This window comes from Emydura macquarii, unplaced genomic scaffold, assembly GCF_026122565.2.
Source record: "Emydura macquarii macquarii isolate MOO-44397 ecotype Brisbane River unplaced genomic scaffold, CSIRO-AGI_Emac_v2 contig_2676, whole genome shotgun sequence".
In the NCBI taxonomy this organism is placed as follows: domain Eukaryota; kingdom Metazoa; phylum Chordata; order Testudines; family Chelidae; genus Emydura; species Emydura macquarii.
In genome coordinates, this window is record NW_027132813.1 from 28079204 (window position 1) to 28104751 (window position 25548).

The 25548-nt window shown below is 40.5% G+C and overlaps 1 protein-coding gene across 2 annotated transcripts in view; it reads right to left on the reverse strand.

Annotated features, from left to right (window-relative positions):
- The window catches only part of FBXO11 (F-box protein 11), a 104067-nt gene extending 88756 nt beyond the window's left edge, over positions 1 to 15311 (reverse strand). For both annotated transcript variants that reach the window (XM_067565109.1, XM_067565108.1), the window contains exon 1: positions 14866 to 15311. In XM_067565109.1, the coding sequence (XP_067421210.1) occupies positions 14866 to 14983 (118 nt within the window). In that variant the 5' untranslated portion in view covers positions 14984 to 15311. The remainder of the gene's footprint in view (positions 1 to 14865) is intronic.
- Between the last annotated feature and the right edge of the window lie 10237 nt (positions 15312 to 25548).

Below are 25548 nucleotides of genomic sequence, written 5' to 3' on the forward strand. Positions count from 1 at the left end.
ACACCATAGGCTTAAAAACGTTCTGATCAAGTGACAGGAACAAGCTTATTCACTATTTAATCTTAGATGGGGGAATGAAGGGAGAAATCAAATAGGGGTCCCTGCACAGAACAGCTTGAATCTCCACCCACTATGCAAAACTATGTCTACACTACAGAACCTATATTGGCATAGCCCCTTATTGTAGAAGATGCAGCATGTACTCATTATATTATTATGAGCATGTACTTATAATAGGAAGTAGGAATGCCATCTCTCTGAACAACATTAGTTATCATGACAGAAGCACTCTTCTGTTGGCATAGTTGCATCTACACTGGAGGTTTTGTTGGCACAGCTACATAGCTAAGAGCTGTGTTTTTTCACAACACTGACCGACATAACTATCCCGGTATAAGATTTAAGTGAAGAACGGGCCCAACATAAAATGGGTGCAATTAGAAAGACTGTTTTAAGGGGGAGGCACCTCTCAAGACTCGCTCTTCTCTTCAGAGAAAACATTTGTAACAGCATTTAGCATCCAGTTGTGTCCCACTGAGTTAAAACTTTTGGGTTTACACAAAGATCCTCCGCTTTAGTTTCTTAACTGCTCTAAGGTCACCATCTCCAGATGGGAACCCATGGAGCAACAAACACTAAAGAGTTGTGTGTTTTCTGATTAATTTGAGGATGTTTTTATATTAATCTTTATATAAAAGTCAGGTATTAATATTATTTATTAGCAGGGCATCAATAATATCATCATTGTTGTGATACTGTAAAGATAAATATCAATGATGGAAGAACTTCAAAAAGTTATAGGTGTTGATCTCAGCCACTGGAGTGGACCAAGATATGCTGTATGAGGAACTTAATAAAGTGAGGGACTTCCAGGTAAAAAATCATTCTTGAGCTTTCTGCTAAAGCACTTGGAGCCTGGTACTTCTCAGCTCACACTACATGGTGTCAAAGTGACAAAATTCACACACAAAAAAAGGGAAGAAAAAGAAAATGTAAAACTCTTCTAATGTGAAAGATGAGAGTTCCTCACCCTGAAAGCAGTGGAGCAGACACAGGGCAGGCTGGAGCTGAACAATCATAGAAAGAGGAAGGAGAGCAGGAAAAAGATCCAGCCCAGAGAAGAGAGAAGAGGAAAAAAGCAGGTACAGCACAGAAAAATAAGCTTCATTAAAGCTGCAGAAAGGAATCCCACAAACAGAAAGTGAGAGGCCATCTCCACAGGAACACAGAGAGAGCATCTTACGGGGACAAAAGGTACCGCCTTAAAGGGACAAAAGAAGCAAAAAGAGGAAGGAACAAGGAGGATGGAGCTGATAATTATTCTAATATCCCCCCAACAAGTTTTAAGTCTGCTGATAAATCAGTATGGCCAAAATGGACATGTCATTTTGAGCTGCTTCATATAGCATCAGGACTCAAACAAAAGTGTGAGAATAACTAGTTAATTTCCACATATTAATCACTGGAGACAAGACAAAAAAAATATTCTCGTATCAGGCCTCGCTCCAAATCAAAGAAGTCAATATGAAATGGTAAAGAAAATGTGTATTTGATTGGGAAACCTGAGCTACTTCCCAAGGAACACCAAAAAAGAAACTTCAAAAGCCAACAGAAAGAAAAACACACAGCAAAGGTAGTACAGTGTGTGGGAACTGGACAAGGCAGCAGCAGAGTACAAATACCAGTAACAGTAGCATGCACACAGCTTATCTCAGAATCCTTGACCTAGGAAGGTGCAGGTTTCATTCAGAATCCAGAAGATACTACAAAAGACCTGAAAGAAAGGAAAAGGAGAATCTTTCCCTTGGTGAAAAGGCAACAGGAGATATGGTGCAGACTGGCCAATCCCCAACTGTTACAATACTGAGAATGGTGAGGGAATAAAAAAAAAAAATCACAGAAAAAGGAAATTTTCACAGTAGACATGATAACAGAGCTGTCAATGAGTGATCATGTCAGGACAGTGAAAAGAAAAAAAGAGCAAAAGATAGATATCCATGACAGACACAATTATAAATCTGCAAGTCATAATGAAGTTCCACCTGTTTTGTTGCCACATCCTATACAGAAGCAGCTGAAGGAAGAGTGTAATCACAGACCAGTATTGGATTCACCAGCAAACTTAAGAAATTAGCACATAAATGAAGAAACTTTAATGTCAGTCTCAAACTGGATCAAACCTGGAACTTGAGTCTCCTCGGAAGACTCAGTGGGCCTACGCTAACACCAGGTCTAAACAACAAACTTTTGCCAGAAGAGTAATGTCAGTCAGGGCTGTGAAGTGCGATCTCTGATGGACATAGTTGTGCTGGCAATAGCAGGTGGTGTAGACATAATTATAATGGCAGAACTTCACTTTTTGTAGGTATAGCTTAATTTGCTCAAGGCACCTGGAACAAGCTATACCAGCAAAAGCACAGTTTTATCAGCACAAGCTGTGCAACACTAAGTATGCTTTGCTGGTATAATACACCAGTATGCTAGACCATATCTACACTAGGAGCAGTTTGCTGGTATATCTTTAGATATGTTAAATTCAGGGAGAGCATTCATACTGTTGCAGAAACCAGGAAGAATGAGCTCTCAGTTTTACACACACAAGGCTGACACTGTCCAAAGCTGTAGGGACAGCTATAGAGGACAGGCAAATTGGTCACTTTATCCAAGAACCTTTGAATTATGAATCAAACACTATGGGGAACTATGGACCAGAGACAGTGAAAAAGCAACTCAAAGAAATACAAAACAAAACACAGCCAAAGAACAAAAAAAAAGGAAAAGGGACAGCCCAGAGTCAGAGAGAAGGACAAAGAGAAGAAAAAGGCCAAGCCTGAGTCAAGGAGGAGGAGGAGGAACAGGGCAAACCCAAACACTCAATAGGAACAAAACGTGTTTAATACAAAACAAAAACATTAACAGAATTGAGCCAAAAATAGAAAGTTTGACTCAAGAAACTTAGAATATTTAAGAGCAAGTAATTTTGAATGACTTGATTTTTTTTTTAAATTGTTGTTTATTAATTTTATATACTTAGAAAGGAACTTAAATAAGAGCTGTAAAGAAAGATGTGGAGATTGCCATCTTGATGAAATCCTGGCTACAACTGAAGTTAATGGCAACATTTCTATTTACTTCAATGGAGCCAGGATTCTACCCATACAGTTCCTACTCCTTCAGTTACCCAAATGCATCATGATATACTGTAGGAGGAACTTACTAAAAGTGAAGGATTCCCAGGGATGTCATTCTTGAGCTCTCCTCTAAAGCACTCTGAACCTAGCCTGAGCAGAGACACTAACAAGGGCTCTGCTGGGCAGGTGGGAAGTGACTGTCTAGAGCTATACTGTGCTTCTCTACCTGCTTAAGTTCCTCTCTGTACTGAGCTCGGAACAGCACAGAGGAAAGTCAGAGGCAGGAATAAGGGAGGAAGATGGCTAGCTGGTGAGAGCGCTTCCAACCCACTCAGCACTGCTGTCCTTAGAGGCAGGAGGTCAGCACTACCCTTTTTTAAAAAGCTGCTGCAAGCATCCCAGGAGACTGGCTGTGACCAAATTTTTGTAAAAACAGGGCTAGTCACAACCAAAACAGGACTGTTGCCGGTATGCAGTCATTGCTAATTTATCTATAAGAAGCAGAATCTCATGGTCAAAGCATTCAGTCTGGAATCAGGAGATCCAAGTTTTATTCCGGAGTGCCTCAAATTTCATGTATAATCTTGGGCAAATGCTGTAACCAAAGAAACTGAACAGAAGGGGATTATGAAAAGTGAAATCTTAAATTTCTGGACTGCTTGCCAATACACATGGAGGCAATCATTTATCAAAGACATTTCCATCACATATTGTAGATTTTTAAAATATGCTTAAAATGCAGACGTGTTTTATCTATTTAAATTGTATTTGTCAGGGTCAAAATATTGATAACCAAATAATCGCTAAAAAGGAGGGTTCACATTTTGGCTGAAATACTACTTTCCTCTCCTGTCAAAGAGCTACTGGCAACAGACAACTGACCAAATGGAATTTTGAACAACAACTTTTCACTAAGTCTTAATTCCAGTCATTTTCTAAATTGTGTGGGATGAGGAGGCGGGCTGTTTAAAAAACACCATAATGTAGGATCAGGGGTCCAACCTTTTCAGCCTCAGGATCAAACCCACTATTTAAAAAAGGCCAAAATCAATACTTTGGGACAGATTCTTAGGCAGGCCAAAGGAAGGAAAAACCATCCACAAGTCCCCTGTTGAGAATTCCCCCAGCAGGCACGGAGTCAGCATACTCATTTTCTATACATCCTGCTCCACAGCCTCTAGTGCAGAGAACATTTCAGGAGCGAGGAGGGGAAATGGTTGGAGTTTGCTGTACTCCAGCTATCCTCAAATAGCATAAGGTCCCTAAAGGACCATTACCAGCCACCTGGACTGTTGTAACGGGGGCGGCAACAGGGAACTGGGGAACCCATTGGTTTACACAACTGTCTGCTAGACAGCAGTAGTATACTGGAGGGAACTGGGTTCTATCCCTGGCTCTAATAAAAGAGTATACTGGACAGAGAAAGGATAAACAAAGCACATTCTATCCGAAAAGCCTCTGAGTAAGTAGCTACAATTTATGCCTACCATGTTAGCATCCTAGATTCTGCAATGATCTTATATAACCTTTGCTTGGAACATTTGTTTTCAGTTATGGAGAAAGTTACCTTGCAAAAGGTATCTGAAACAAGGTGAGACAATTCAGTAAAAAGATTTAAAGGGGTCATTTATGAACACTTACTTTTTTTTTTTTTAATCCAATGCAATTTCTATCAAACTATCAAGAAAAATCCAAAGAGCATTCAAAGTTTACTTTCTATATTTAGGGTTTCTTTTTTACTAAATAAAGGTTTATAGCCACACTTTTGACTCAAACTTAATTATGGAATAGACATAAGCAACTCCATAATAATGCATGAAATGTAGAAAAATTAGATTGCCTACTGGAATGTTAATTTAGGAAATGTATGTATGCTGGCTATTACATGTTTAATATATTTGTATTTGTTCTTGTGTATTTTGTGGTATCCATGAACATAATGGTGAACATTGGCACAGTATGACCAAGCTGACTTCACTGTAAAAAACTTGGGTGAAATCCTCCTCCTCCCCCATTCTTTTGTTTTTCACTTTAAAAAAAAAAAATGAAATTTAAAGTGTGGAGAAGAGGCTGGAAGGTAAAAAATTATTTGTAGTTAATAATGTTAATACCTAGTTCCAATTACACTTAAATGTTCAAACTTCATTTAGGAGACTTGAGTTGGACACGATGACTTCCCACCATTGCTGCTGCTACTGAATGGATGGATTAACAGCAGCACATTTATTTACATCACAGTGGTTAAATCTTCACAACAGAACTTTCTCGGCACACTAGTATGTTTTCCAAATCATTTATAACCTTTTAATTTGAGGTTAAAATGGACAATAGCAAAAATATCTAACTCTGTTAAATGTGTCGTCAGCCCCTCGATTGTGAGGTGCTGCTGACTAAGGATATTGCTACACAGCAGTTAGGTGTGTACATCGCAACATGGGTACAGATATGCAATAGCACTGTTTGAGCCAGCACGCTAAAAATAACAGTATGGCTGTGGCAGAACAGGCTAGCCACCTGAGTAGAAACCCATCCAACCCTTGGCTATGTACTCAGGTGACCAGCCCACGTCGTCACACATGCTAAAAATAACAGTGTGGCTGTGGTAGCATGCTAGATTGAGCAGAACTAGCATTTGTCTGTCTACCTGCCCTGGGAAGTATCCTCCCAGCTACTATACAGATATAACCTACGTCCAGGACACCTGACAATGGTGGAGAATGTATAAACCCATTCTCAATAGAGGCATTACACAGAACTAAAGTCCTACTAGATCTCTCTGCCCCATGACACCCAAATATGTCCCCTCTCTCTTTGGCCAAGAGGCTGCATGGATTCCTGTTGAGGACCCAGACACAGCACTCTACAGATGTCACTTCCAGGATCGACTATGGCAGAGGTTCTAAACCAGGGGTACATGTACCCCTGGGGGTACACAGAGGTTTTCTAGCAGTACATCAACTCCTCCAGATATTTGCCTAGTTTTACAACAGGCTACAGAAAAAGGACTAGCGAAGTCAGAACAAACTAAAATTTTATACACTGAAATGAAAGTACAATATTTATATTTCAATTGATTTATTTTATAATTATATGGTAAAAATGAGAAAGGATGCAATTTTTCAGTAATAGTGTTCTGTGATGCTTACAAAATCAGACATAAAAATACAAAGTAAGGAGTTTTTAAGTGAGGTGTAACTTGAGAGTATGCAAGACAAATCAGACTCCTGCAAGGGATACAGTAGCCTGGAAGGTTGAGAGAACCAATGAACTGGACTTGGAGAGAATGGGGCAGTCAGTAAGTTCCAACCGGTTCCAAATTAAGTGACTCATTTGTTAAGTAACAAAGACTGATTAAAGCACGATTCTAAAGGATTCACACAATACTACTATGACCATCTGACCAATAACAGATCCACTTCAGGGTCCGATCTTCACCTTCCAACCTATCAAGGGTTCTTCAGATACATTCAGTTCTTGGATACGTTCAGGACTTCTCCTCCCTATCCATGACCTAGGATGGCAGCTGTAATCAATAGGAACACTGGAGCTAAAATAGACGAGGTAAAGCTTCTGCAGACAGAGGTTTTTTTTTGTTTTTTTTTTTTTTGAGATAAGCCCTTTCACCAAAACTCAGGTTCATCATAGATCTTACCACCTTCAGAGAAATCAAGAGTCATCTCTTTGCAAAAGCCTTTACACAACAACTATCTTCAACTCCCTTACATGAATTCCTAGAAGATAAACCATGAGAAATACTCCACTTAAAATGTTTTTTTTAAAAGAAACACTAAAAAAGTAGAAGAATGGTAAATATAATCTTTTGGATTGTCGCTATATGTAATTTTGTTGCTGCCAAGCTACCATTGTAATGGACACAGCAGAAATGATTCTCAGCATCTCCTGCAGTCCTTGTTTGGTAGACAGGAAACACTTTTAATTACCCAAATATCACCTCTATATTTGTCCTGGACTTCTGGTCAATAAAATTTATTTTCCTCTCAGATTGGTAAGGAAAGTTGCTCTGCATATGCACAGCATACCATCTTTCAATTAATTACCACACTTAAAAAAAAAATTGTGGAGAGCCAAACACTTTGCAAGTGCACATTCCTCAGGCGACTACAAAAACAATATGCAAAGTTTGATGTTTTAATATGATGCTTGAGCTGCAGACACAAAAACAATACTCACAATCACTTGCCCATGCTCAGGTAACTGGGCAACACTGAATTTTACCAAGTTTTTCAAAGAAAGTTACTGTTGAACTAAGAATAAACATGAAAAATTTAAGATAAGCTTTCCTTAAAAAAATAAAATAAAAATCATCTGGGAACAGTACCTCTTCACCCATAACTATAGGACCATTATTGTGGCATTCAGCTAACCAGCTGTACTCACAAGGCTAATGTGATAAGAAATAAAATTAATAAAGTTAACATGGGAAGTTTATTTTCCATGACACTGTCACTGTTTAATCGCTGAGGTGTGGATATTTGGCTACATGAGATATTTTCCATTATTTAGCTATTTAAGCTTTATTATTTTTATGCTTTATTTAAAAAGCTGACCTCTTAGGACAGTTTAAACAGCTACTGAAATCTTTACTTTACATAATTCACATTTTACTGTCAAAAAGAGCTTTAGCAAAATTTACAGTAAATGAATAAACAATGGAAGAAATGGGAAATTGGCAGTTTTGATCATGTGTGTCATTTAAGGGCTAATCCAAGTACCACTGTAGTCATTGGGAGTCTTTCACCTGACTTGAATGAGCTTTTGGTTAGGCCATTAATGCATTATTTCTGTTTTCAGGACTACTATAAGTTTTCATACTTTGCTCATTACCCTTGAAAATGAGAACATAATATATTTACATATGGCCTTAGTTGTAGAGGAGTTTTTTTGTTTAAATACACATAAAACTGCTGACTTTTTATACTTTATTAGTAAGCATATTCTAAAAGAAACTGATGTGAAAACTGTTTGTTTATATAAAATCGTCTTTCAAGATAACATGAAATAAACAACATTAACTCATGTATAGGATTCTAAAAATCTACTGATAAGCCCTCTAAGTACATGTACAAGAATATATTAATGGAAAACACAAAGAGTTGAAACATCATGCTCATAAGATGCCACTCCATCAGAAGCCTGACAAAAAAGACAAGTTTTACTCCAGGTACTTTAAAACACACTATGGCTCTTAGGAATTCGCTTCCTCTTTTTGTACAAAGTCAAGGACTATCCACTAAGAATGTCCTAGTTCCAGCTCCCAGTCTTCAAAGCTAGGGACTATGAGTAAAACAACTCAAAAGTCATGATAGTACATACAAAGGCAGTTTCCAAATCCAAGACCCAAACCTTTATTATTGACCTATGAAATCAACATCTCTGAGTTTCTTCCAGAAGCAAACTTGAAACTAATACAGACTTCAGCAAACGGGTGCAATAGACTTCCTATGACTGGCACTCTTGAGTAAGTTTACAGCTGCACGTTGCACTGGTTATGGCTTTTGAGTTATCAAGAGCAGCCCCTTGTAGCATTCAGTGCCCATGTGCAATCTGGACAAACCAATGAAATGCATTCTCCACCCCAAACAGAGTAAAAAAGTGGACGCAAACTTGCAAGTGAATGAAAGATCATGACAAAAGTGTAATCCTCATCCCTACCTTCATTTCCATCCCAAAAACAAAAACCAGAAGACACGCACCTAAGAGAGCATAGTATGCCCTTCTATGTGAATAAAACCAGACACTTGGTATAAGCATACAGTAAACATGATGACCATGAAATCCCAAGTTCAACTCTTCTTTTCTTGGCCTAGATGTTGAAGTCACCCAAAACATTAAGCCCTGCTGACTCCAGTAACAGAGACAAGATCCTGGTCAAACTGAGCAGGAAATTTGAAATGCAAGTTTGTATACTTCACCTATTCAAAATGTATTTCAATCTTCATATCTACTTCTGCTGAACCGGACAGCCATCTAGAGAAAGCAGACCCAATAAAGCAGATCCAGGGATCAGACAAGTGAAGTTGGGAATGTCACCGAAAATAAGACCATTACCATCCATAATGGTTAACTATCAACTTTGCAGTCAGTAATAAGAATCAAAACATAAAACATATGAGCTAATGCCTGAACTGTCAAGTTAAAGACCTCATAAGAGAACAGTTGGACTTGATGGGTAAATAAATGCCAAACCTCAGGTCTACATCTGGAAAAGTGTGTTTCCATCCTAGTCACCCCATGTTTAACAGACTGGCAAGTCTAGCAGACACTCTGCTTCCTTCCCCAGACCTGAAAAAGAGCTTTGCATAAGCTTAACAGCTTGCTCCTTCCACCAACAGAAGATGGTCCTATAAAAGATACTACCTCACCTACCCTGTCTCTCTCATGTCTATCATGAAACAGATCAGACAATCTTCAACTCACAGAATGTTACTCAACCTTTTGGCATCTTACAGCTCCTATCAAAGGGGTACAACTACCACAACTGGGTAGAGTTGAGTGTAAGCACTCATCTATAAGAGCAAAGAATCTGTCACAAAAATCCTGCTAAAATGGATGATAAAATTGTGCTATAAAAAAAAAAAAAAGTAACAGTTAGCATGACCTGGACCAGCAAAGCATTGGTTCCAACTATAGGTAAGCAACAGCAATATTTCTCAGTTAGACTGGCCTCTCCAACTATTTAAAAAAGGGAAAAAGAATCAATATCTGGCTATCTGACACCTACCTTTTTTAAAACCACTGAGTAACCAGCTACAGAAAGAAATAGGATTTAACAACAACAACTAGTTCCCATATGACAAGTTTAAAATATTTATACTCAGAATGCAAACTTAAAGTTTGTTTTGTTAGTTCGCGCTAATAAAACAAAATTTTTTAAAAATTAGTAAAAATGCTACATTTTAAAACTATGGACAGCAATGTTTCAGAAATTATTTTACAAGTAATATTTAACATTGTTTTCAATGCTATTTATAGGAGACTAATTTCACTGATCAGCAAAGAACTAAAATGAAGTGTTTGAGCTACGTGCCAATCAAATACCGTTCAGTGGCATTAAACTGCAAGTAATTACTAAACTCACCAGGCATACTTACACCAACTACACACACCACTCAAACTGCCAATGAAGATTTTTAGCTAAGAACTAGCCAAAGTATAACAACGAAGAGAAATGTAAAACAATATCAAAAGATTAATTAAAATATCAAACAGGTAATAAACATTACTTTTTCTCGATCACTTTTATTCCACTAACTATTCCAAATGAAAAAAAATTTTCCTATTTACATGTGTATCTTATTCTTTATCCTTCTTGTGGACACATACATCATACGGTACTGAATTATTTTTCCTACATCAAATATATTTGGCTTTAGTTCTTCTAAAAAAGTAAAGAAAAAGGCAATCACGTAACAAAATTTAGCAATGTTACAGAAATGTATTTTCTTCTCTTTGTATATGAAATAGATTTCTCTTTTAATATAGAAAAAAAGAAACGTAAGTAACTATGAAAATAAAAGCTTTTATAAGCCAGAGCCAAAATAAGTAAGGTTTGGGATTCCACAAAACACCCTTCATCCCCCACACAAAATGAGAGACTCGAAACCCTCTGTATGTTGGTATACCAGACTCCACTATTCTCAAAATCATGAAAAGTGTCTTTGGGGCCACTAGATCATATTTCTTTCTTATCATATATTATATTCTCTTATATATTTCTTGGTATTAACAATGGACAATCTTACCTTTGATTTTTCAACAATAACATGACAGCATTTTTACCAACTTAGACACCAAATCGTGCATCCCACAATTCACAATGCAGAATTTGGGCCCAAAACAGAAGCAGTACTTGCAGAACCGAGCACGTTACTTCAACTAATTTTATTTCTTAAGATACTTTTTCAAATTTTTCCATTAGGAGAATAAGGAATACAGATCCCTGTATAAACATATCATCTTTTCTTAGCCAGGTGGGGAACATGAACAACCAGTATTACATTTCTTTCTACTTCTAGTACAGCTCTCTGATTTCTTACCATCTAAGAGCTTGTCTATACACAAACTGAAACAGATTCAGTTATTTTGGTGCAAGTTTGTTTGTGGATGCTCTTATTTCACAATAAAAGTGACTGAATTGATTTTAGCCACTTTTATTCCAAAATAATGGTGTACCCACACACACCAAAATAACTGAATGAATTTTAATACACATCTTTTGCTAAGCCAATGTGTGTGTAGACGAGGCCTAGAAAGAATTTGTAGATACGAGTCTAACCTTGTTTTCTTCCACAAATTATAGCCGTTATTTCTATTAGTGAAAAATGGTACTGCACAGGAAACATGGGACTATTTAAACATAGAACAAAAAGTCCATATAGTGCTGTGCCCCGTCTCTGACAGGAGCCTGTCCCATGTTTGAGAAGATGAAAAGACCCAAGTACTGTACACTATAACCATAATCACATCACAGCTATATGACACAGATATGCTGAAACAGGTTTATTTGATTTGCATGTGCTTATGATGATGCCCTTTTCACATTGCAAACAAAAGATTCCGTTGGTTACCAGCTTCTGTGATCTAACAGCTTATAATGTGGAGATATCATGATGATATTCAACTCATTATGTCCCGTTCACACTGCAATATAAAATGTACAAATGCCCATAACTGTGTTGTGTCAAGTCACACAGTGAAGCATTGGCATGGTTATATTTGTAGCTCAAACCCCGATAATGAACCTATCCAAATGTACCATGGGAGAAAGATTTCTTTTTGATTCCACCTAGTGATCCATTCATTTCCTGCAGCAGGAGGTATAACCTTTAGTTATTACCGAAGTTTGTTTAAATGCTAAAGCATCGTGTACACATATAGCATTTAGTAATATATAAAAGGTCTGATCTGTATATAAACACCATTTGTCTCAATAACATTAAGCAACAGAGAGTTCTATAGATTAACTGTACAATACATTAAAAACTGTATTGTTATTTGTATCCATAATTGTCCCCTTCCTTCTGTGTTCTGGCATGAGGCAAATAAATACCATTCATTATTTTATACATCATCACCTTTGCTCCTTTTCTTTCTAAACTAGAACCCAGTATCATATTTCTTTTCATATGAAAGCTTTTATTAATAATTTTAGACTGCTCACTTCTCTATGACCTTTATTAAGATGGTGACCAAAACGGAAGGTAGTAATAAAGATGAAAATATGCCACTGATTTATATAATGTAATTCTCTAACTTCTTCATATTATGTAATATTTTATTTACTTTATTGACTACCCTCTGTATTTATGGTCCAGTCCAACTCCCATGAAAGCCATTGGAAAAACTCCTGTTAACATCCATGAACATTGGTTCAGGCTCTTAGACCTCTAGGAAAAAAAAAAAAAAAAAAGAAGCATGGCAGAGGTGCTCTTAATTGTAATCTAAAACTGACATAACACCCAACAATTTATAATCAGACTGGGGTCAAGTCAGACTTACTAGTTGCCACTAACCTTAGAAAGTGGAAAGGGAAAAAAATCCTTAAGAGTCAAACAGTGGAACTTGATGTTGTTACAATTCCTTCATCATCATTAAGTGGTCAACAGCAGTAAATAAGTAGTCCAGGAATTTCAGGGTACATAGACCTCCCCCAGTATGTAATGTGACTAAATTAAATTACAGCCTAGCATTGTAACTGAAAAAGTTTCTGCTCATATCATTAACAAATTAGTACAGTTTGAACAGTTTGTGATGATCAGCAGAACCCTAAGACTAAACAGTCATAGCAATTAACCTATAACTGTGTAATTTTTCTCTTTTACAAAAATTATTCTTCTTAGCTATTTTTAAAAATGACAACTCAGGAGAATGAAAAAGCCTACACTATACATAACACGGGAGATGAAAGCCTTTAGTGTATGTCACACAAAAGGTGAAAATAAAAATTAAAATAATATCAGTTTATCAGAGAAGTCATTTTAATTACATAATTACTGAAGATTGGTAAAGGTTTACACAAACTCCATAATTGGGCATAAGACACCACATCCTTGTTATATACACAACAATCAGGTCTGGATAACATTCCTTGCTTGCTCTGATCAATGTGTGGTGGTGGTGGTTGGTGGTGGAGACATAGAGAAGGAGGAAGAGAAGAGAGGGGAGAAATGGAGAATTTAAAATACTTCCTCAGATTAACAAATGAAGTAAAGAATTTAAAGACAGTTTAGTGTTTTTATGCAATCAAAACATCATAATGTATCTCTGTTGTGAAAATATCTTGCTTCAAAGGTAACATCCTATAAACAAAAGACATTCAGCTGACAATGTTTTTTTAATTTTAAAAAGACATTTGTACATCTAAAACGACATCATAGATCAGTTCCCTTTATCATATCATACAAGAGGTGTGACAGCCAATGCATAAAAAATTAAAATCCAATCCACCAAATAAGACATGCAAAATGTCTCCTTCAATCCCACCCCCATCTCTCCTTTAAAAATAACCCTGCAATACTGTACACACAAAATCACAGCTAATTAATATGGCAACAGTTACACAGCTAAGTGATCAAAGGACCACTCTCTCCCACCCCAAAAAAACTCAGCACCAGCTTTTCTGCATACAGCCTCCATTAAAGCAAGAATCCCACCTCGGTGAATTCTCAGCCCTTTAGACAATGGTGCTGCCCTGATTAGGTCCCAATTGACAACATTTTTACACTAGGCCCTAGACCAACATACCCACAAAAACACAACCAGGATTCAGATGCCCTGGGTCGGCACCTCCCGTTTCCCAACCCGGATCCTTCCTGACACTGGCTTTTCCCAGAAGGGCCAAATGTGGCGAGGGGATACCGGGGGGAGGAGGAGGAGGGGGAGGGGGAGAGAAGAGTTTCGAGGTGGAGGTAAATAAATGGCCGATTTGTTACACTGAAACGCTTCGCTGTAATGGGTACCCCTCCCCCCTTCGGGGCTGTGTAACCAAAGCACTGAATCCAAACTGCGCAGCAAACATTGTGCGGCTCAGTCAGGAGGCTGGGAAGAGGGAGAGAGAGAGAGAGAGGAGCCGCCGCGGCGGCCGCTGTCTCCCTGAGACACCATTTCAAGGAGGGGGGTGGGGGAGAGCTGACGGTGTCAACACAAGTTTCTCGGTTACCCCGGCCACCTGGTGACGGTCTCCCCAGGCACAGCGGATCCCCTTCGGCCCGCCCGGGGGGAGGGGGGGGCGAGCCCCGCTCGCTGTGCCCTGCCTCCCCCCAGCACCAGCGGATCCCCCGGCGCCCGGCCCTCCTCCTCCTCCTCCCCGGGAGCGAGGGGAAGGGGGCTCCGCTCCCCACAGCTCTCCCGAGGGGCGCCTCTGCCACCCCCGCGTCAGGGGGGCCGAGCCCCCTCCCCGGCAGCGGGCGAAGAGCCGAGCCCAGCCCAGCCGAGCCTCCCCCTCGCTCGCTCGCTCGCTCGGCGGCAGGGCCCAGCAGCCCGAGCCGGGGCAGAGCCCAAGCCAAACAAAGCGCGGCCTGAGCAGGAGCCAAGGGTGAAGCAGCCTGGGCTTTTCCTGGCGGTGACTGGCCGGGCGCGGCGGCGGGAGGCGAGTGGAGTGGAGGGGCCGGGGGGGGGAAGGGACGGGACGGGACGGCCACCACCACCGCCACCGCCCCGGCCTCCCCCTTCCCCTCGGGCAGGGCCCCTCTGCGCCGCGGCCTCGCTCGCTTACCCCGTTCCCCGGCGGCGGCTGCGTTGTTCCTCTCCTGCTGCTGCTGCTGCTGCTGCTGCACCGGGCGCGGCCTGGACACTCGCCTGGGTCTCCTGTTGGCGGCTCGGACCGAGTTCATTTGCCGGCTCGTGTGGGTGGCGGGAGGGGGGGGGGGGGTTGATCCTCCGGCAACCGGTGCCTCTGCGGGGGGGGGGGGAGGAAGGGGAGCCCCGGGGGTGGCCGCTGCACGGCGGGGGAGGGGGGGGTCTCCAGGTGCGGGTCCCGCCGCCGCTGCTGCTGCCGTCTCCTCCCTGGCTCGCTGTGGAGGAAGAGGAGCCGCCGGCCGCCTGGGTCTCCCGAGCGCTCGCGGTGGGGGATGTTCGCTCCGTGCCCCCCCCTCCCCAGCCCCCCCCCAAAAATCCTCTCTTAAAGGAGCCCCGCAATCCTCAAGCCCGTCGCTGCTCCGTGGCAGGAGGAGCCATTGACACACTGCCTGAGACACGCTCGGTGAGAGGCGGCCGCTTTCCGCCAATCGGCGCCTCCCACACAGAGCGGAGGCAGCCTCGCAGCCAATCCCGTGGCAGCTTCCATCATACCCCGAAGTGGGGAGGGGGTTGTGGGGTGAGTGGGGTGGGGTGGCTGGAGGCAGTAGCAGGATATCAGGGTTTGGATTGGGACACACGCACCCCCCCCCCCCCACAGGGGAGGCAGGCAGGCAGGCAGGCAGGCAGGATGAGGTGGGGGCTGGGTGGTAGCTGTTGGGCTCGGTTTATGAGGGGAGTACAGACACAGAGAGAGGAGAAGAGGCCTAGGAGTGGTTGGAGGAAGCAGGTTATAAGGGTTTGGGTTACAAAGGAGGGTGCTTTTGGGGAGAGGAGAAAAAGGGGGCTCTTTGCAGGAGAGTCGAAAGCAGCAAGGGTTTGTCATGGGGTTACACATGCCCTTCTTAGAGGAAGGAGAAGGGGTTCTTGGGTGACTGGTGGTAGCTGCATCTATGAGAGAATCATAGATGTGTGCTCCTCTAAAAGAAGAGGACAGAGAGAGGGGAGTGAACGTTTTGCATTTAAGAGGGTCTTGATCCATTTCTTTGTGGGAGGAGGAAAAATGTAGGGTGGGGATAACAATAGCGTAGGTATAGCTGGTGATCTCATGGAGAGAAGTGATTAATCAATTCCTGCAACAACAGCCAAAGTGATGAGAGTAGCTATTTAAGCAGCTTGGGTTTATGTGACTCGTCAGAGAGCAGGTTAAGACTCCAGTTGCATCTGAGCTGAAGCCTCTGCAGTCTGCTATTTTTGGTAGCAATGGACAGCAACAAAAAAGGAAGCCTGGAGGGAGACTAAAGCGTTCAGAGCCTTCAGTTAATGTAATGTATAAAATGGTAGGTAGGGAGACATGAAATGATTGACTAAAATGCCTTGCTGTGTGTATTGTGTGCCTTGGTAACTTTGTTAGATGTGTACTTGGCCTCAGTGGCTTGGGGTGGGGGTTTCCTTGGTTTCCATTCACTGCCTACCTATTCCTTGATTCTGTTCAGCAGCTCTTCCATCCATGCAATGTATATCTCCCTCTTCCAATTTCTCACTTGTATTATCTTTTGCTAAATATAACTGTATGTTCTCTATCTTGGTCCAGCATTTCCAACATACACTTTAAAAAAAAAAAACGCTGCTTGTCATGGCTGGTAGTCAACAGGAGACTTTGGACCAAAAAACAGTGAAATGAGTTATGTTTGTTTTTCTTTTTATAAGATCTGCATATCCTGTTGGTGGAAATAGTCTGATTTTAAATGGTAGCAATAAGAGGAAAATATTTGCTGTCTCCAAAGTTACTCCCTTAAAACTATGGTCCCAATCCTGCAAACATACGTGCTTAACTAGTAACACATTTGTTATTCCTGTTTACTCATGTCCTGATCCTGCAAAGACTTCAAGTACTTATGTTTGTTATTGAAGATCAGACATTTGTTAGCTATGCCAAGTATAAGCAAATAGCTAGTGAAGATTAAAAGCACTCTAGGCTGCAGGTAAATTTGTTCAAAGTGAATAAATGGAGGTAGCATAGGCATCAGGGAACAACTTATTTTAAAAACTCAAATCTGTATTCAAAGAATTTTTCTCTTGGTGTGTTTCAGGTTTAGCCTAATATGACAGTAAAATTTAACTTAGTCTGCGTCTGACAACAAGATGTCAGTTATTGAGCAGTATATTGTGAACTTTACCATTTTGTTGCCTTGAGAAATGGTCAACAAAACAGTACAATATAGTTTTTTCTCTTGCCTGAAAAGAGAATTCCAATTCTGCCCTTTCCACTGAAAGCAGAGAGATGAGAAATAAATTACATTATTTTATTTGTAGAAAGATAACTTTATTAGGGAGAAAAAAGAACTTTCACTCAGAATTATTGCCAATTCCTTATTTGGGTCTAGTCCACTTTGTCCATTCCAAACAGGGTCTGAGTGCCAGCATGATTATAGTCAAAGACTTTTTTTCTTCTGAGAACAGTGTAAAAAAACTGTGCTTTAGTTTTAGACGTTGATCTAATTTGCAGAATTTTACCAAATTTAAATCTAGGTTGTAAGACTTCTGAGAATTTTTTTAAATGCTCTTTAAATAATCATTTGACTACTCTCACTTTCATAATCACTTGGTTCTAAAACTCAAATGACTATATAAGGTATAAACATAACTTCTTGCAAGCTTGCAAATCTTTAAATACAATATTGTAATTTTACAGATGTACTTCTATGTAATTGCTTTAATTATATTCTTTCCTTTAAACCTAACTCTAATGTGTGAAATCTTGGTGTCCCAGCAGATTATTTAAATGGCTCACTATCCGTTTCCTCCTTTACTTTTAGTGCATTGGTTTTAAAATTTGGACATGAACTGCTGAAGGTTCAGGGCAACCATCAGAACTACTATCTAATTTTGCCAGAACTAAATCAATCTGTCTGAAGCTTCAGATTTGTAGGCCAGGGTAACACTTTACTGAAAAGCTTAGAGGCAAATCAGGGTGGACACTTAGGAAAATATTTGAGGGCTGCATCTGAAAGGAGTATCCTAACTCTTTTTTGGTTCATAATTTTGAAATCATGATATAATTTCTTGGACTAGCAATACCAATTTTCTTTTAATCTGTTGGTCATGCAGAGGAGCTTTTGACCAGTGTTGAAGATGTAATGCTAGGTACTTGACAAAACTTAGTTATAAGCCAGTTCAGTATACATGATGGCCTCTATGGATTTTGGTTATAAGCAATTTCAATGTGTATATATAATGTCTCTAATCCCAAACCTCAATGGATTTCTTAACTCATAGTTTCAATAGATGGCCATGGCTAAGAGTAATTTGTGGGTGGGAAAATGGGGTTTGTCTTTCAGGGTGAGGAGAATGAAAGTTGAATGGGGAGTGAATTGTACTAGAGTCACATTCTAGGAGGGAGATAAAACAAGCTTGTAAGCTACTGCTAAACCATTTTTACACTTTTTATAAGGTACTTAAATAATTCAACATTTAAATTAAGATTGTAAACCTTCATCACTGACTTAAAGGATAAAACCTAATAAGAATACTGTAGTTTCTCCAGAATACCAGTAAAGGCGAGGCTGAAAAATTGTTTAAAGAGGGGGTGTTTTTAAAAACGTAAATATTAGAAAGCTTGGAAATTCACAGTTAAATTAACCAAAACAACGTTAACTCTAGCTGTATCTTTTCTAATAACCTGCAATCTACCCAATCCTCGAGCAATGGCCATCTTTATTGCATCTGTGGCTCTGAAAACTGAGATACAATCTTAAACAGTTTTGTTGAGAGATCGATCATACTCTACTGAAGCATTTAAACCAACGTGAACCTGTCTTTTCATCATTTTAGCTCCTCCCCCTTGCTTTCTTGCATTTACAGGAAAAAGTTCTCTTATGGTATTACAGTAACATCTAGAGACCTCCCAACTGACTGTACTAACTGCTGTAAAAACACATAGTCCATATCTATGCTAAAAGTGTTTCGCCAATATAAGTGTACTAGTATATTTTATGGGCAAAGCATAGGCTATGCTAGGCTATGTCTACGCTACAGAGCTTGCCCCCTACTGTAGATACTGAACCAAGGAGTTTTTCTGCTGGTGTATGAGTGCCACCTCGCTGAATGATGATAGTACTCTTCAGTTAGCATACCTGCATGTATACTGGGGGGGTTTATCAGAATAGCTATGTCAGTCAGGGGTGTGGCTTTCCCCTCATACATGCCCTTTACCAATGAAACTTGTATATCAGCATACCCACATAAGTGTGGACCAAGCCCTAGTATGGATGCAGCTATACCAGCAAACATATGTTCTTGATTGTGTAGCTTATTCCTGCCCCCGTGCTCCAATGTGAAATTAGCTATACTGGCAAAAGCATAGCTTTGTTAGCATAACTGTGTCTATGCTAGGGGCTTATGACTGGCATAGCTATAGCAGCAAAAATTCTACCTCATCGCATCCTGACTGACATAATTATGCTGGCAGGTATTTGTAATGTAGACCTGTCCATAGTAAGATGGTCCTTGCCCCCAAATTGCTTAGTCTAAACAGGCAAGACAGAAAAAGGGTAGGAAAGGAAATGTCTTAGTCAAAAGTGACCACAATCAAGGCAGTCATTTGAGACAACTTCCCCCGAAGAACACAGGATTTCAAATGGAAATGCATTTTTTTTTTAAAAACGTGATAGTTTTCAGAATGTGCTTGGTGCTGTCTAGACAAATAGTAAGTGAAAATGGCTGCTGCAAATCCCTTTTATGAGGAAAGGGACACAGTAGACCAGCAGAGCATGAAGGTTGATGACTGAAATGCATGTTAATTCAATGTCTGATTTTTCTCTTGTATATTTCTTTTGTTTATATTGCTAAGGTAATTGTAGGATACTTGGGTGGCTTTTTTCACATTGACCACCAAACAACATTCAAATAGTGGCTGTTTTGCTAGTACTATTGACCTTAGCTGGATTCAAGCCAGTGATGTATCAATACCAATCTTTGTATAGCAATTTCCATCAGTAGCTCTCAAAATGCTTTACAAAGGAGATCAGTAACATCACCTCCATTTTACAGGTGAGGAAAACAGAGACCCAGAGAGGTGAAATGACTTGCCTAAAGTCACCCAATAGCAGAGCCAGGAATAGAATCCAAGTCTCCTGAGTCCCAATCCAGTCCTCTATCCATGAGGTCTTACTGCCTGGTGTGAAAGATTGTCATTTCCAACACTGTTCTGAGCCATTCAGTCATCTTGACTAGAAATCTATCAAGAGGATCTTTGGGCTGAGTGAACATGGGATATTGAATTATTTTTTCCACCCTCAAAGTGCATCTTCCAGGCTCAGCTAAGATAATCCTTTCCTTTATATTTCTAATCATATCTACAATTGGCTGAACCCTCTGCCTCTGGAAAAGCTGTACTTCACTCTTTATGCGTATGTAGTTGGGTTTGTTTGGTTTTTTGTTTTGGCAACTCCTTTCCCCAGTTCCCTCTTATATTCCTGAAAGGAAAATAATTTTTTATTTCAGGCAGTTCATGTAAACCTTCCCACTTCTGCAGAACAACATTTTTAAAGTTTGTTGTTCCTGTAACTTACCTGAAAACCTCTCTCTTTTCCAAAATCTTTGCAAGTCAATTTTTACCTGATGTTGAAGAGTAGTCTTTAGGGAAGTCTTCTGCTGTTATTTCAGAAGCCAAGAACATGCAGTAAGAAAACGAGAGGGGAAAAAAAATCACACTGTTCCACAAATAGCGTGTGTTCAGTTGAACATCATGCAACAAAATCTGGTTTCTCATCTTCTATTCTGTCCTAAGAAAAAGTTAGTGGCTTACTATTTTGAAGTATAAGAAGACTTTTTTTAAAAAAAAATATTTATAAAGGACTTCCTTGACCAACTGCAAAAAAGTAACAAATCTTGGTGGAAAATTGCTCAACTTGTGGTCAAAATTATGCTTTTAATCATTCTTTACAATCCCAATAGCATGACCTAGATTCAAAGCTGTCTTGGGAGAGAGTGTTGTCTGTAGAGAATCCATTAGAAGGGGTTGGGGGATCACAAGGTAGGACACCATAAAGGCTCTTCTACCAGACTACTCCTAGAATAGATTCAAGAACTAACAAGACATTTTCTCTTTATCTTACCACTCTCACAACTGTCGTGGAGCTTTCCAGTTCCAACATTCTATCTCCCTTGCATAAAGAAAAATCAAAGTAACAAAAGTGTAACAGAGAGGAACAAAATAAAACAACTTGCTGGGAAAGAACACAGTGTTTAGAACCAGTTCCAGTTACTTATGTTTGTACCACTGGTCCTGTCTAATTCAGAAGAAATTTTGCACTGGAACTGTGCTGCCACACTGCCAGGCTGTATGGAGATAGAGCAGTCACTGTGCGGACAGCCCTGCAAAACTACAGTAGCCTCAGTGACTATTACTGTGTTCATGAAACAGTCCTCCTTACACAGAGGAAGCGAGGCAAGTTACCTTTAGGCTTGGATGGTCTAAACCACAAGTGAACTTTGTAAACTACTGCACAGCTCATCCTAATATGCAAGAGAAGAGGGATGATCTTGTGGCTAGTTGCAGACTGCACTGAGTGGCCTCTCTTTTGGTGCCTCCAGTGGGCAGAACCACTTCTTTAAAGAAGATTCACTTGTGTAAAATTTAGCTTGCATATCTGTTCCTATTCTTTGAAAGCTGGGAGGTTCTATAAAACATCTTCATGCCAGAGAGGCTGATACATCATGAAATACGTCATGAAACTGTGCCTGACCTTTTGATCAGCAGAATCTTTCCTTGGTTTGGTAGAGGCACCCTATCCCCAGTGCTGTGCCTTCTATGATCATAGCTTTCATTCCTCGATCCTTACTATTTTCTCTACTTCTTTTTTAAACTAATCATGACAACCTGTATTTATGTAAAAACGAGAGTTCTGTAGCACTTTAAAGACTAACAAATTTAATTTCTGCAGGCATAAGCTTTCGTGGGCTGTAACCCACTTCGTCAGATTTATGTACTAACTACGGGGAGGGGTGTTGCATCTCTTGTCTCTAATGACGACAAATTAGACTTTACTGGTTCTTTAAAATCTTTCTCTTCCCACCACTGAACTAATTTTGTATGGAAACCATTCATTGCTTATTAAAATAGTGCCACATGTGTTTTTAAGGAGTGGTGCACCAATTTGCAAGCTGATCTGTGCAGGCAGACTGTTTATGCTTGCACAGAACACCTGAAGGATCAGGGCCTAGGAGAATATGCTCAGATAATTCCAGCTGCAATGGCAGTCCATTCCTCTGAGCTCAAAAAGCAAAAAAAATCTTATTGGGAAGGATGTAAAACAAAGTGACTTATCAAGGATCCTTAGGTTACGGTCTTATTTGTATTCCAGTCTCATTGCTCTGGTGTAAGTCAGCTTGTGACTTTTTACCTATGAAGATAATTCCTTATACTTGTGCTCCTCAATTTGAGCTGTTCTCATCTTACGAAAGGAAGATATAAGGAAAGACAAGACTACTCAGCTAAGATGGACTGAATGAAGATTTTAATGTTATCAGAGATGCAAACGTGTTGTCCGTTAGAAAAGATGAACTTTGAACAGTGTGGAGAGGAGAGAAAGAGAATACACTCCATAATATGATTTACATGTCATTAAAAAGAAACAAAAAATATGCACAGACTATATGAAAGCCACATAAAGACACCAGACAGCATTTTGTTATGTCCCCATTTTACTAAACTTATTTGATCCAAACTGTAAATTGGGGGCATAAAAAGTCTGAAATCTAGGATGAATGGTGCAAGAGCTAGAGAATGCCATAAAATTTCATGCAACTGCAGAGACCTGGGTTATGACACCAGACTTATACTGTCTTCTCAGGAAAAATAATTAAAATTGTGGATCAAAGAATAACAATGCAAAACCAAAACTGTAGCTGTAAACTATAAATGGGAAAGTGATTCTTCTTCTTTGTTTGTGCAGGATTGGTTTTGGTTTTTTTTAATTTTAAAGCTCCACAGTTAGTACTACGAAGACTTTTCCTAAGTAGTTCAGTTGGCTTTTTCTGGTGGCATATGTGCCGACTCCCACTACGTCAAGTGGAGTCTTTTTGGTGATGTTAGTGGGAGTTGGACTAGGCCTATGATTTCTGAAATCAATGAAAATACTCCTGTTGACTTGAAAGGGAGTTGGATCAGCCCTACGTTAATTGCTGGCTTAAAGGATGCAGTTCCCTGGCTGCACACTTGATCACAGATGCTGGAAAAAGAACCCTTATATATTCAATGGCAAAAAACTACGTTTACACAGTTAAAGTTGGGTGATGGTACGTTGTCCCTTTGCAGAACACGAAGTTGAGCAAAGTTAAACTTCTGAAGACTAGGAAATACATAGTTAAGGTTGCCTATGCAGCCTTTGCTCTGCCATCTTTCAGCTATGCTCACTTAACACCTTTACTCTACCAGCCCCACAGGTGCTGAAATGTACAAATTCTTCACCTCCTTTTACAACATTTGCTTTCAAGACAGGACTCCATCTAACACTAATAAATGACAAAAAGAGGAGTGTGGGGGCGGGGGGGGGGGAAGGTGGCCTATGCCACCTTCCTTCTGTTCCCATGTAGCTGGCAGTAGCCAATGGGAATTATTTGCATGCACTTCTAGGGCCTTCAGTGTTCTAGCTTCAGTGCTCCACTTGTGCCCAAATGCTCTGGAATGTTGTTTTGGCATTTTTGGGGGTAGCCGAAAGTGTGTTCCAGGAGTTCTGATTACTGAGCTGCCCTCTCTTCTTCCAGAACCAAGAGCCAGGGCAGCAGCCTGACCTGACTCCTCGTTCCACCAGGAGAGATGGTGGCTCAGTAACGTGGGCAGTCCATGCTGTGGGGCAGGCGTGCTACCTCCTCCATCTCTTCTGCGTCCACAGCAGGCAGCTAGGCTGGGAGGAGAGTCCCCTTGGGGCTAGAACGGAGATGCTAGAATGTGGACACAGCTCAGCTTCCATCTTTCTTTCCACTCACATCAGGTTCCTTTCCCCCGCTCCTCCCCACTTCAACCCACATACTGGGATATGCACCTCCAGGTACAGATTATTGGTAGCAGTGAATAGTCATTTAGGCCATAGTACAGATCACATCCCACCCTGTGCATACAGAGCCTGCCAGTGTGCAAACATATTACCTGGGTCCCATCAGCTTTGCTTCAGCACACCACCACAGATGCCCCCTGACACCTTCATTGCATTGCCCACCCCTCCCAGCAAGGAATGCATCTCCCTATCATCTTCACTCCCTGCTATACAAATATTTCTGTGGCCATTATTTCCCCCCTTTCTGCTAACCTCACTCAGGTGCAGTTTCTGGAATGTATTTCAGAAGGAGGGAAGAGTGGAGTTGTATCAGTGAGAAAAATCACAGACAGGGGGTTATTATCCTGAAATATTGAGTTTTATGACTGAGAAGGATCCTCTTACCCCTGTCCAATACATTATCTCTGCCCATATCTGAGAAACAATGAGATGTCCGAGCTTGTAATGTTTCTGTGCTATACATCTACATTTTCTGGTCAGCCATGAACCCTCCAATTTCCCAATTAACAATATGAAAGATATGAATAAGAGTTGCTGTAGCGATTATTCAGGTACTCAGCCCAAACTGCTCCTGTACTTGAAAAACTATTGCAACTCCTGGACACAAATCTTTGATGTGGTCCAGATCTTCTCTCATGTGTTGTATGAGGTATACATGAGAAATAATGCCCAGATCACTTTCCACTCAAGTGAATTTCCATCAGTGGTCAAGGTACATGCACTGTAAGTTCTAAACCTCCATACTGTGTGTCTTTGGAAACACATTAATCTGCACCGTGATCAGCAAGTGGCCACTTGCCTTTTAGCCCCACTTCCCAGGGTCTAGTAAAATACAGATTTTCTCAAACAACTGATCCAAGGCTTGCCTACCATCTGTCCTAATTTTCTGCCCCCTCTTCATCTGTAACCCTTGTCCCTCCAGTCGATTCATTCTCTCTCTCTCTCTCACACACACACACACACACACACACACACACACCCACCCCCCACACCCCCTTTGGCCTCTGTCCAGCTCCTCTGATACAAAAAAAAGTTTTGGTTAGACTGGCTGCTGACTGTTCTGTTCACAATAAACCTCCCCATAAAATAAAAATGTTCTATTATAACAGAGATAACTTGTAGCAAGCCAAGGAGGATATTACATTTTTATCACACAGGTGTACAGAGGTGTGGACTAGAAAAATGAGTGGTGGGCTGTTCACAAGGGACAATGGCAGCACATGCCTTCGAACTACCCAGGCAGGCATAAAGTGAACTGCATGGAAACGCTCATGTTTTGTGTCTTTATTGGCATGGAATCCTTGCAGACTGTGCATCTACATAAGCAAAGTGAACATTTTCTTAAATAGTGTTCACAATTTAGGTCCCCCAAAGACTCCATGGGTGCCATGCATTGCCAGGGGTAAGAATTTACTGATGGAGACCACTTTGACCTCCATCACAGCAGTAGTTTGAGCTCTAGCTCTGCACGCACACACAAAAAGAAAACACCTAGAAAATGTTTGAAATGTGGCTATTTTTATTGGGACTTATATTTCTGGAAGCCCTGGCTCAAATGACACCAGTTTTGGGTCAGTCACCCTGCTCTGCACGCTCCTGAGGCA